General features: G+C 40.1%; 1 protein-coding gene across 2 annotated transcripts in view; it reads left to right on the top strand.

The window, feature by feature from the left end:
- Positions 1-13906, top strand: part of ripor3 (RIPOR family member 3) — a 41017-nt gene that overhangs the window by 15849 nt on the left and 11262 nt on the right. For both annotated transcript variants that reach the window (XM_030780277.1, XM_030780278.1), the window contains 9 exons: positions 1367-1516; positions 1742-1820; positions 2316-2339; positions 2574-2627; positions 3472-3621; positions 7412-7475; positions 7627-7670; positions 8212-8337; positions 9331-9476. In XM_030780277.1, coding sequence (XP_030636137.1) covers positions 1367-1516; positions 1742-1820; positions 2316-2339; positions 2574-2627; positions 3472-3621; positions 7412-7475; positions 7627-7670; positions 8212-8337; positions 9331-9476 — 837 coding nt within the window. The remainder of the gene's footprint in view (positions 1-1366; positions 1517-1741; positions 1821-2315; positions 2340-2573; positions 2628-3471; positions 3622-7411; positions 7476-7626; positions 7671-8211; positions 8338-9330; positions 9477-13906) is intronic.

Raw genomic sequence — 13906 nt, 5'->3', positions numbered from 1 at the left:
GGTGAATTAGTGAGTCAGTGTTGTGATCTTTCAGGCTGCATCAGGATTGCCTGTCAGGTGGTAAAGGTGTTTATCATTCACATATCTTACTCTTTATGTCCCTGTGTGTGTGTGTGCGTGTGCGTGTGTATGTGTGTGTGTGTGTGTGTGTGTGCGTGTGCGTGCGTGTATGTGTGTGCGTGTGTGTGCATGTATGTGTGTGCGTGTGTGGGTGAGTGTGTATGTATGTGTGCGTGTGTGTGTGAGTGTGTATGTATGTGTGTGTGTGTCTGTGTGTACATGTGTATGTGTCCATAATGGTATTTATCACTGTACTCTAGATTTCCTATATGAATATTTTCATATACAGAGAAAAAAAGAAACTGATGGTTCATGTTTATATGCTGTTTGCGATGTCAGGAATGCCTTTCATGTGGAGACAGAGTAGTGGGTGTGAAAAGACAAAGACAAGATTTCACATGGTTTATTTTCAGCACACACCAGGGACCTGAGGGACGGCACACTGGAATGTGGATTTGGTCAAAAAAAGAAAAAAAAAAAAGAAAGAAAAATGGGAAACTTGTGAACATCCTCTCTCAACCCATGAGCTTAGGGAGGAATGCATTTCCTGTGGCTGAGTAATGAGTTTATTTTTGTTGCTGATTCGCCAAGTTCCTTTACCTCATGAATATCTCTCTAACTGTGAATATCATCGTACCCTAAAAACAAGGCCAACATCTAATGAAGTTGTAACAGAGACTATGAAACATGGATCTCTGTGCTATTTGATGAGCAAAGATTGCAGTATCACTCACAATGTGTTCGATACATACATACACAATGATCTTTCCTACTCTTACCTTTCAAAGCTTTTAGTTTTACGAGTTTTACCAGTTTCACCAGACATATCTCCCAAGTCTGCCAGACTCATCTGGTACCAAAGCACTGTACTTGAGGGAAGACCAGGGAGTGACTGCTTCATAAACATTGTTGTGGTCATTCTGGGGTTGCCCTCTGACTCTTTCATAAATATTGTTGTGGTCATTCTGGTGTTACACTCTGACTCTTTCATAAACACATTTTGTTGTTACCATCTGTCACCAAATGACAAACAGTCTTGTGAACACCTTGTTGTGTAGCTGGAGGAATTCAGACTGACAGATCGCAGATGTTTGTGTGACTGAGCCCATGGTGAACATGTGGTTGTGTCTGGCTTTTATAATCTGTTTATTCTCCTTCTTCTGCAGCTCTATGAGGCTAACATTGCTTATTTTCTATCCAGCAACACTGTAGATTAAATTCCCAACAGGGGAATACCTGCAGATATCTTGACTGCTTCATGTAGAACTCCAGATTTTACAGTGAGTGATCAGATTGTTTCTCCCAGGTCCTCATCAGTGCGTGGATCTCTCAGAACCAAAGTCTTCGCGGGGAGATCTCCAAGAATGTCTCCCTCCACTCGGCTTGGCAGCAGTGTCTGGGGACAACAGCCAGAACAGGTGGACAGAATCTTTCAGGCTCTGAGGAAAGGGCTGAAGTACGTATGCACAAAGAAACTACTATACCATTGAAAAATATATTACAAATACTGCCTAGAATATAATGAAAGGTTGTCTCGACCCATTTCATGCTGAAGAGCTGAATTCAAATGTGTTTTGCGTGAAATAGCCAAACCCAAGCTAATAATCAGTGGTAAAATGTATGTTCCACACATTAATATTTATCATAAGCATACATGGTCTCATTATAATGGTGTTCACAGGGAGTACCTGGAAGGGCACCAACTTGAACTGGACTTCCTGTCTTCCCAGCAAAGAGATACCAAGAGGAACTCCAGACTGGTGAGACAGGATTCAGACTCACACCTGCTCTATATTCACACTGGTCCACACAGTCAGGACACTGTTCTGAACTGGTCCTTTGTCTCTTGAACCCAATCCTGGTTTTTACCATTGGGAATTAAGACATCAAACTGATCCAAGAACAGAGCTTAGAAGCAACATCTGCCTACATCTAAAATCTTTCATGACATGCGTAACATGCTTTTGTAAATGGATCATAAAATCTCAAGTCATTATTCTGAACTTGGTCAATCATATGTCTTAGAGATATCACTACATATCATACATCTCATTTCATCTAATCTCATATGGTTTACATAACGCATTGATTGACATATATTGATTTTACAGTGAATAAATATTGACCAAAACATGTCTTGATACTTTAGCATGATTTTTACAAAACATGAATCCCAAACAGAGTTTAACATGTATGTAAACACAAGGGTCTTTGTAGAAATGTTTGATGATTTTTCATTTGTCTTTATTTCTTAGGCTTTTTTCTATGATCTTGAAAAGGTAAGTGTATGATTATTGAGACTGCCCACTGACTCACTGATGCTTTCATCGGCATCATTTTCACTTTCATTTTCACGTTCCAAAGCTGTAGCAGAGCACTTCATCTCAACAAAACAAAACAAAACAAAACATTCTCATGAGTTTTCATTATCTAAGAAACTATTTAAAAAGTAATCAAATATACAGAGTTGATTTTAACAGTTATAAAATAAAGCGTCTATTTTCGACCCACAGGAGATTCGAGCTTTGGAGAGATATGTGCGCAGACTGGAGTTTCATATCAGCAAGGTGACACAGTCAGTGACTATATTACACACATAACGCTTAAACTGGACCATTAAAATTTACATGGACCTCTAACAGTGTGACTGGACAAGTACTTGTTCCTTATTCCTTATCCGGTTCACTTTTACTTAGACCCAGCTTTATCAAGAGCTCCAAACTGTTTGAGTGAATTATGACAAACAGCAATACTTCATCTCAGAGACCTTGACTGAAAGAGGTGCTTACTCAACCTTAACACTTATTTCCTAAATCTATAAAAACCAACCCAGTAAAACCACAGCCACTGGTCTGGTGGAGAGATTTTAACTGTGTTTAATATGGAAATTTGGACTCCTGTGTAACGTCTCCTATCTGTGTAGTCCTCCCATCAGAACATAATTTTAGATGCTCTGTAAACCATTCCTAATTCTCACTGTATAAAGCAGCTAACAGCTAACCCTTAAGTCAGTGTCAACAGGTGATTGGTTACTCCTGCACTGACATGGTGTTATTGGCACCCATCCCCTTTAAGTAAAGTCCTCATTCAGAAACTGTCAACAATCGCTTTCGGACTGTCATCACTTTAGGATTGTCATCTGATACATTGTAATGTAAAAGGCGACTGTGATGTTTAATCATAAGGTTACATAAATATAGGAACAAATGTTTATGAGGAGTTTATGATGTGTTTTCTTACACATTGTGGACAGTGTATGACACATCATATTTACATATATGACACACTATGTGGAGAGAGTGTTTACAGAAAGTGATACTAGCCTATTGCTGGAGTGTCTGTTCTGTGTACCATGGAACACACAGTTGTCTAACTGAGGGCGGAGATAAGAGATTGGCTGTTGACTGACAGGTGGAGGAGTTGTATGAGACGTACTGCATCCAGTGGAGGCTGTGTCAGGGAGCTGTGAACATGAAGAGGGCCTTCTCCCTCTACCCGTCATCTCGCGCCTCCAGAGAGAGCCTGCTAGAGCTCAGTCGCAACCACAGACACAGCCTGGAGGTATGAGTCTGAATACACACTTTACACACACTCACACTCACACACTCTCACACACACAGAAACAGAAACTCCTGCACATACAACACCTCTGTATGTGTCTATATTTCCACGACCAGTAAACTTTCCTCGGCAGAGAAGCTCTTCGGTGATCAGTGGTTGTTCCAGCCCTAATCAAAACCATGTGAGTCATTCCCAATATCTAATCAAGCCTCTGATGATCCCCTGGATAGTAGGATCACATCTGTCAGAGCAGTGCAGGCAGGAAATCTTTTGCAAATTCAGCTCTTCTCAGAGATGATTGCTGAGCCATGGTGTAGAAACACAGTAAAGAGAAAAGAAATTCCCCTCTGTTTATCTATTGTTCACTAGTATCACATAAAGTCACAATCATTCATATTTTCCCCGTTAAAGCACACCAGTATAAACAAATCCACCGCCATGATCTAGACACATGAGGCAAACGAGTTCATGCAACACCGGACATGCACTTCAGCACACATTCTGTCCAGAGCCCCATAAACCAAACATCTCAAATAAGACATCTGGTCAAAAAAACACAGAGTTAGGCGAAAGGACACACCAGAGGGCCAGTGGGGGGATAGTAGCTCGGTGTGCTCTGGAAGCAGGTAGTCCATAAATAAGGATAAACAAACAATTGGGGTTTCTGTTAGTGTAAACCCAAGAGGAAAAGAACATGTAAAAAAACAAAACAAAACAAAACAAAAAAAATAGAGATCCAAGGCACTCAGCTATGGAGAGACTGAATGAGTGAAATGGTGCACAGCACCCAAAGTGACTCACATCAGCTGCATTATTCCTATTACTTATTATTACTGCATTACTTATTACACCTAAAACACGTACCACGTGTGCTCTGGAGGTAGTGTATCACCATCCTAAAGTCACCTGGCCTGGCTATATACAAACACACTTTGAAAAACCATTAAGGCATGGACAAACACAAGCCATGGATGTTTAAACCTGGAGGCTATACCGCTCAGCAGGATTTCTCCGTTAGCTGGTTAACTTAAATCAAAAATCAAGATGGTTGTACAGGAGTAACCCTTTGCTGTTCTCCTATTGGACTTTTTTTGACTTTTGTTATCTCTGGCTGACTGAGGCAGCTTGTTTTGTGGAATGACACATTGTTTTTCTACTTCTATGTGAGAGCACAGATCCTGCAGAACAACGCATTATGCTCAAGTAAACATTTATGAGTCTGAAACTGAGAATTAAGCCAAATTAAATTCATCTTGTGCTTATTCATCATACTGAACATTGCTCAGTGTGTACTCATGATGTCCCTGGCTGACAGTGTTCGTGCATAGATGTAATAAAGCATGTGTTTGTTTTTAAAGGAATGCAGCATGTTGAGGTCGGCTAAATGTTATTGCTTTAGTCTCTTACTAAGGTTTCATGAAAATTCATCTGAAATGCATCAGATATGAGGAAAAGGAGTCTCTCTAACATGACTGAACCAAGTCAATCTGCAAGACATTTCACAACCCAGACAACATTTACACAACCTCCTCACTCATCTCCTCTCTTGACCTCTTTTTATAAACAGTCCACTGACCAAAAACATCAACAACCTCTCTATTCACCTCCTCTTATAAAGAGTCCACTGACCAAAAACATCACCAACCTCTCCATTCACCTCCTCTTATAAAGAGTCCACTGACCAAAAACATCACCAACCTCTCCATTCACCTCCTCTTATAAACAGTCCACTGACCAAAAACATCACCAACCTCTCCATTCACCTCCTCTTATAAACAGTCCACTGACCAAAATCATCACCAACCTCTCCATTCACCTCCTTTTATAAATAGTCTACTGTCAAAAACATCACCAACTAGGTTTCTAGTAGTCAATAAATCAATAAAAGAAATTATGAATTATACAGATTTTAAATTGGACAGTTACATTCTTTTATTACAATATAATTTAATCTGGTAGGTAATACTGCTTTTCTCAAAAACATTTTGTTGTTAAAATATTCAAAGAACATCACTAAATTAAATCATAATTGCATTAATGATCTATGTCTTTGAGCTCATCTCTGTCCTACAGAGTGAACCTCAATAATCTGGCTAATGGTATAAAGATAAGTTACCAAATGCGTCATAAATTAGGGCCGGTATTTTACTAAAGTACACTATGACCCATGGACACCCAATGCCAATGACCGATGGACACCCAATGCCAAAACCACAGCCAATGACCGATGGACACCCAATGACCAAAACCACAGCCAATGACCCATGGACACCCAATGACCAAAACCACAGCCAATGACAAAACACACCCAATGACCAAAACCACAGCCAATGCCAAAACCACAGCCAATGACCAAAACCACAGCCAATGACAAAACCACAGCCAGTGACCCATGGACACCCAATGACCAAAACCACAGCCAATGACAAAACACACCCAATGACCAAAACCACAGCCAATGCCAAAACCACAGCCAATGACCCATGGACACCCAATGACCAAAACCACAGCCAATGACCAAAACCACAGCCAATGACCAAAACCACAGCCAGTGACCCATGGACACCCAATGACCAAAACCACAGCCAATGACAAAACACAGCCAATGACCAAAACCACAGCCAATGACAAAACCACAGCCAATGACCCATGGACACCCAATGACCAAAACCACAGCCAATGACCCATGGACACCCAATGACCAAAACCACAGCCAATGACCAAACACACCCAATTAACAGACCACAGCCAGTGACCCATAGACATCCAATGACCGAACCACAGCCTATGACCAAACACACCCAATGACCGAACCACAGCCAATGACCAATGGACACCCATGACCCAACCACAGCCAATGACCAAACACATCCAATGACCAAACCACAGCCAATGACCAAACACATCCAATGACCAAACCACAGCCAGTGACTGATGGACAGCCATGACCAAACCACAGCCAATGACCCATGGACACCCAATGACCAAACCACAGCCAATGACAAAACACACCCAATGACCAAACCACAACCAATGACCAAACACACCCATTGATCAATGCACACGCAATGGCCAAAGCACACCAAGTAGCCAATTCACAACAAATGACCCAGTGCACATCCACTGACCTAAAGCATAAAGATCCATTGTTTTTGTTGTTGTTGTCATTGTACTTGTTGTTGTTGTTGTCCTCATTGTTGTTGGGGTTGGTTTGTCTTTCTTCAAGAGTGCTAATAATTTAGGGTGTAACTTCCCTATCTATTCAATAGTCTCCTGTTGCATATGAATACCCACATGTGAAGTGTCCATTTAACCAAATAAAAAGGTTTATAGCACTTTAGAATGGGGATGGGGTGAATATAATACATTTATAAAATGCCTTATCAAGCCAGTAGCTGCCCACTAATGCCTCTGAATTAAGGCTGTTCCAGAGCAGTCTTATTGTTTTCCTATTATTATACATCATAACCTCATGCATATGCCTTATCAGAGCATGGTGTGTTTGTGGAATGAGCTTGTTAATGTAGTTTCTAATGCAGTTAATTAGACTGAGAATCTCATCACACACTGGGTCTTTTAATTCTCATCAACTCCTCAACACTAACTCACTAATTAGTCCCAACCAAAGACAATCTGACACGATTCTAAAGTGTTGTCAGAGAAAGATGTCTATGCTCCTCAGACATCCTGGCTTGGGGCTGAGAAGCGTGCGGCTAGCGTTTGGGAATGGTGAGTAGTGTTGGTCAGTCGTGGTTCTAACGCCCTGTGCCACTTCGCTCTGTGCCTGCAGGACATGAGTGTTATAGAGACTGAACTGGAAATCCTGCTGGGCGAGTTACACATAAAGATGAAAGGTAAAAGCAAAATATTTTTCTTCCTCTTTTCCCTCTTAACTCACCTCCCACCTGCCTCCTCTACCCCTCCTTTTATACAATTCCCCTGCCTCTGCCTGAACTTGTCTTCTTTTCAGTCCTCTTCATCACTCATTTTTGCTTCTCCTCGTAGGACTAATTGGTTTTGCTCGACTGTGCCCTGGAGATCAGTATGAGGTAAGTGCTTTGACAGAACATCTTACACAGGCACATAGTAGGCTATATGAAATCCAAATTAATCTGTGTAGATCAATACTTAAAAAAAAAGAAAGAAGGAAAGAGGTCTTTGAGAAATGTTACTGTTTTCAGCATGTTAGAGAAAAAGAAACAGGGGTCTTTGAGAAGTATCACTGTTTTTCAGCAGGTTAAAGAAAAAGGAAAGCGCATATTTAGTACAATATTAGCAGTGATATCAGTTTCCAGTGACCTCACACAGAATACAATGAATTCATCCAGAAGACGACTGAGCATACTGTAGTGCAGTGTGTGTGTGTGTGTGTGTGTGTGTGTGTGTAAGCGTGCATGTGTGTGTAAGAGTGTGTGTCTGTGTCTTTGTGTGTCTATGCATGCATTTGTTTGCGTATGTCACAGACACAGACACACACACGCACACGCACACACACACACACACACGCACACATTCACACACATTCACACATCTTTAGGCAGTGTAACTGGATACAGTGTACAGATGTCACAGGTCTGTGTCTGTCAACAGGTGCTGATTAAACTGGGAAGACAAAGGTGGAGAATCCGAGGTCGGATCCAGACAGATGATGAACAGGCATGGGATGAAGAGGAGATGGTCTTCCTCCCTCATATCCATGAGAACTTTGAGATAAAAGTGAGCACACCTGTCCAAACATATGCAAACATCACTTCCTGTCCAGATCCCCCCCCCCTCCCCCCTGCTCTATAGGGTATGTGATGACAGCCAGCTTCCTGGTCTTTGTGCTCAAACTTGCTGGCATATATAAAATGGATTACATTTCACACACCAGGAAGGAGCAACTGCAGTGGAGTTTAACCAGTCAGCATTTTGCCAGACTTCCAAGGTTCCTGGCTTATATTTTGGTTCAAGAATTTTTGTTTTATCTGAAGGTTATGTGGGTAAACGTCCTGGACAAGAGGAGAGAGAGAGAGACAGATCTATTCACTCTCATGAAGTATATGTTAAGTACATGCCGACAAAGTAATGGCCTAAAATAAATGATCAGTTGCTTTTTTGAGTGAGGAACATGATGTTAAATTTTGGAGTGATACTTACCTCTGTAGAGGAGGTTAGCACCCTGTGAGGCTTTACTGCTGGCAATCTAAAGTAGAGGAGGTTAGCACCATGCAAGGTTTTACTGTTGGCAGTCTAATGTAGAGATGAAAACACATTTGGTCTTCAGAGAGCTAAGTTTTGCCTAATACATGTTCCAAGTGAGTATTGTTGCAGCTTTTTTTTTTTTTTTTTGGTTTGCAGTTACAGTCATTTTGTGGAAAATGCAGCTGATTGGTTAATGGGACTTGTATAAGTACTCAGCGATGTGTGTAACCATTTGCTCAGTTAATAGCGGACAGCCAGAGAAGTCTGTGCCACTGTTAGCCAGGTTCTGCTATACTTGCTTGATAAATGTGTGCAAATAAAGGAAAAGAACTTTATTTTTATTATTTTTCTTTTTTGCATGTTTCTTATTTTTTTTGAAAATACACAACAAATATGATGTAGCCCATTTGAGCAAAACTGGCCCACAGCTATTGGCACCAATGGCTGAATGAAAACAGTGAGCAACTGTTTGAAAAGAGGCAAAAATGTTTACCAAGGCAATGGTGTGGTTTTTTTTTCCCCAAGGTGACAGAGGTGAAGGGGCTGGGCTCCATTCTGGTTGGCATGGTAACGTGTAAAAGTGCAGACTTCTTCATGGCGCGGCCACAGATAATGGTGGTGGACATCACAGAACTGGGTACCATCAAGCTACAGCTGGAAGTTGTCTGGAAGTGAGTGGACTAGGTGACCTGATTACATTTCCCTCAGAAACACACACTATTATACAGAATGGAGAGAAAAGAGCTGGGAATACAATAGGCATACTCAGGAAATTCCATCTGAAACATGTGTGTAGAGTGTCCGATGCACTGATACGCTCTCCTGCTGTTGGAGGCTGACACTTCTGTATGTGCTAAAGTGACTAACACATCTGTTTCTCAGGGAGAGATGCAAAATGCCTAAATCAGTGAATTACAGCTTGGGGAAATTGAAGACATGTAATCCAATGAATTGGAGCAGGGAGAGATATAAAAGGTGTAATCCAGTAAATTAGAGTGGGGAGAGATGTAAAACGTGTAATCTGGTAAACTGAAGGGGGGAGAAATATAAATGTGTTATAAATTAGAGGGGGGTATGAATGTGTTATAAATTAGAGGGGGATATGAATGTGTTATAAATTAGAGGGGGGGTATGAATGTGTTGTAAATTAGAGGGGGGTATAAATGTGTAGTAAATTAGAGGGGGGATATAAATGTGTTGTCAATTAGAGGGGGGGTATAAATGTGTTACAAATTAGAGTGGGGTTATAAATGTGTAGTAAATTAGAGGGGGGTTATAAATGTGTTGTAAATTAGAGGGGGGATATAAATGTGTTATAAATTAGAGGGGGGATGTAAATGTGTTATAAATTAGAGGGGGGGTATGAATGTGTTATAAATTAGAGGGGGATATGAATGTGTTGTAAATTAGAGGGGGGTATGAATGTGTTATAAATTAGAGGGGGGGTATGAATGTGTTGTAAATTAGAGGGGGATATGAATGTGTTGTAAATTAGAGGGGGGGTATGAATGTGTTGTAAATTAGAGGGGGGATATATAAATGTGTTGTAAATTAGAGGGGGATATGAATGTGTTATAAATTAGAGGGGGGATATAAATGTGTAGTAAATTAGAGGGGGGATATAAATGTGTTGTAAATTAGAGGGGGGTATAAATGTGTAGTAAATTAGAGGGGGGTTATAAATGTGTTGTAAATTAGAGGGGGGTATAAATGTGTTATAAATTAGAGGGGGGGTATAAATGTGTAGTAAATTAGAGGGGGGATATAAATGTGTTGTAAATTAGAGGGGGGTATAAATGTGTTATAAATTAGAGGGGGGATATAAATGTGTTGTAAATTAGAGGGGGGATATAAATGTGTTGTAAATTAGAGGGGGGATATGAATGTGTTATAAATTAGAGGGGGGATATAAATGTGTTGTAAATTAGAGGGGGGTTATAAATGTGTTATAAATTAGAGGGGGGATATAAATGTGTTCTAAATTAGAGGGGGGTATGAATGTGTTATAAATTAGAGGGGGGGTATGAATGTGTTGTAAATTAGAGGGGGGGTATAAGTGTGTTATAAATTAGAGAGGGGGATATAAATGTGTTGTAAATTAGAGGGGGATATGAATGTGTTGTAAATTAGAGGGGGGGATATGAATGTGTTATAAATTAGAGGGGGGGTATGAATGTGTTGTAAATTAGAGGGGGGATATGAATGTGTTATAAATTAGAGGGGGGATATAAATGTGTTGTAAATTAGAGGGGGGTTATAAATGTGTTATAAATTAGAGGGGGGATATAAATGTGTTCTAAATTAGAGGGGGATATGAATGTGTTATAAATTAGAGGGGGGGTATGAATGTGTTGTAAATTAGAGGGGGGATATATAAATGTGTTGTAAATTAGAGGGGGATATGAATGTGTTATAAATTAGAGGGGGGATATAAATGTGTTATAAATTAGAGGGGGGATGTAAATGTGTTATAAATTAGAGGGGGGTATGAATGTGTTATAAATTAGAGGGGGATATGAATGTGTTATAAATTAGAGGGGGGGTATGAATGTGTTGTAAATTAGAGGGGGGATATGAATGTGTTATAAATTAGAGGGGGGATATAAATGTGTTGTAAATTAGAGGGGGGTTATAAATGTGTTATAAATTAGAGGGGGGATATAAATGTGTTCTAAATTAGAGGGGGGTATGAATGTGTTATAAATTAGAGGGGGGGTATAAATGTGTAGTAAATTAGAGGGGGGGTATAAGTGTGTTATAAATTAGAGAGGGGGATATAAATGTGTTGTAAATTAGAGGGGGGTATAAATGTGTTATAAATTAGAGGGGGGATATAAATGTGTTGTAAATTAGAGGGGGGTATAAATGTGTAGTAAATTAGAGGGGGGGATATAAATGTGTTGTAAATTAGAGGGGGAGGTATATAAATGTATTCCAGGGGCGCAATACGAAGGGGCAAATTAACGCTCAGTCTTATTGTGATCTCTGCTCATGAGGTAATAGGAATCTGACTGATGCACCTATTGTAAGTCGCTTTGGCTAAAAGCGTCTGCCAAATACCAAATTGTAAATTGTAAATAAATGTGCAGTGCTATTAGTTTTTAGGAGCAGGATTAGGAAGCGTTTCAATAAATGGTATTTGAGTGTCTTACTGTACATTAAGGAGTACCACATAGAATAAGCCAAAAAAAAGTGTTTTTGAAAGCTTATTTCTAATTACCTGGGGTTTACCAAAATTATTTACAGTTCTGCAGTGACATACTAAATCATTCAGAACATGTTTCCAACACTATTACTGACTGATACTGGAGCCAGTTAGATATGTGTCCATTTCAGGAGTTTTGTGGTTCATCATTATTCAAAAATTCCAAACACTTGGAGAAAAAAAGTGCATATGATAAATACCCTGTCCTGGCCTAGTTTAGTTGGACGTGCAAATCCTCCGAGTGAAAAGCTATATCGCCCAGCTGTTGTGGACTATCACTGAGTCTGTTGCTTTTTCTCAAGGAGTTTCATTCTCCATTTACTGTGGGTTAGGTGACACACAGACGAATCTCACAGCACTTGATATATTCACTCTAACATACAGCATTGTAGTGTCACTGAGACACAGGCCAGCCGAGAGAGAAAACAGCTGATCAGAGAGAGAGAGAGAGAGAGAGAGAGAGAGAGAGAGAAAACCTATTCATCAAATCTCACACACACACACGCATATACATACACACATACACACACACACACACACGCATTTACACCATTGACTCAATTGCTCTCAAACACTGACGGATGTAAAAATCTATAAGAAAATCCATCTGTATTTCTACATATATTGAAATAAACAAGCAAGAGAAATATAGAGATAGATAGAGAGATATAGACAGAAAGTCAAAAAATGAGAGCAAGTGTGTGTGTGAGAGAGAAGGAAACACACAGACAGACATGCACACACACACACACACACACACACACACACAAGAACAGGGCTCAGATTTCTCTGGCTTTCCATGGCCCAGGTGGAGGGATTTTCATGGTTTTCCTTCACAGCTTGGCTAAGTGAAACACATCTCCCAGGCGTGGCTATGCAGGGGTCTGCGCAGTGTTTCCTTGATTCAGACTCTGCTGCTGAGTCTCTGTCATCCAGGCCCAAGCAATTGCACACAACACCACAGGCTCCATCTCCTCACAGAGAACGGAGCAAACTGACAGCCTGACCATATGAAAGCCATTTGAAATAACAGAAGTGCTTGCTCTGCTACACACAACATACATCACCAATTCCATCACAAGTGAAGAACTGGAAATAAACTGGGATGGGAAAGAAACTTTGAAAACATAGAATTGGGATTGAATTCCATGACTGAAGAATTCCACCAAAGCCTTGACTTTGAACCCAGTTTGGCCACTTTGAATGTTTTGACATTTTTCAAAATATATCTTGTACTTTGCAAAGTGAATCACAGACAACAAATTTAAAAAGTGATAAAACTTTTAAATTGCATATTTGCTAACTTTAGAAGTTATATTCATTAACCAAAATTGTTGTTAAATTAGTCAAACTAATAATTAATTTTATCTGATGGCCAACTAACCAACCTAATGTAAACATTTAGTAAATTTTACATAACATGTCTCTGAGATGTGCAATGCCATGAAATTTCATCAAGTTCAGTTTATATTTGTATCCACTGGACAAGTGGGAAATCAGGGTCTAATTCAGATTCCAAGAACTGAATTAAACTTAGTCAGTTAAGTCTTAGTTTGACTGAGAATTTCGGTCCGGACCGTGTCTTTCTGATGTCAGAGTAAACAAGACAGTGCACTCATATGTTAGACTGTCTGAATGCTCCCTGCAGGGCTCAGTAAAGAGGGAGCTTTAATGCTCTCTTCTCACGATGACAATAAAGGAGCCTGATGTTTCTAGTCCTGTTCCTTGAAGATCGTCTTTGGGAAAAGGGCAGGCAGACACCTTCAGTGGTTTCCTCTCCCTTCTGGGAACAAGAAACTTGAAACTACAAGTGTCCATATTCAGATTGTGTCCTTTTTGTGGAAGACCACAGTGGCATTCAAGGGCAGAGAAAGAGCGCTGTGGTTTTCCAGAATA

Source organism: Chanos chanos, chromosome 7, assembly GCF_902362185.1.
Source record: "Chanos chanos chromosome 7, fChaCha1.1, whole genome shotgun sequence".
NCBI lineage: Eukaryota > Metazoa > Chordata > Actinopteri > Gonorynchiformes > Chanidae > Chanos > Chanos chanos.
The sequence above is the reverse complement of the archived record's forward strand: the minus strand, read 5'-3'. Positions and strand labels throughout refer to the sequence as shown.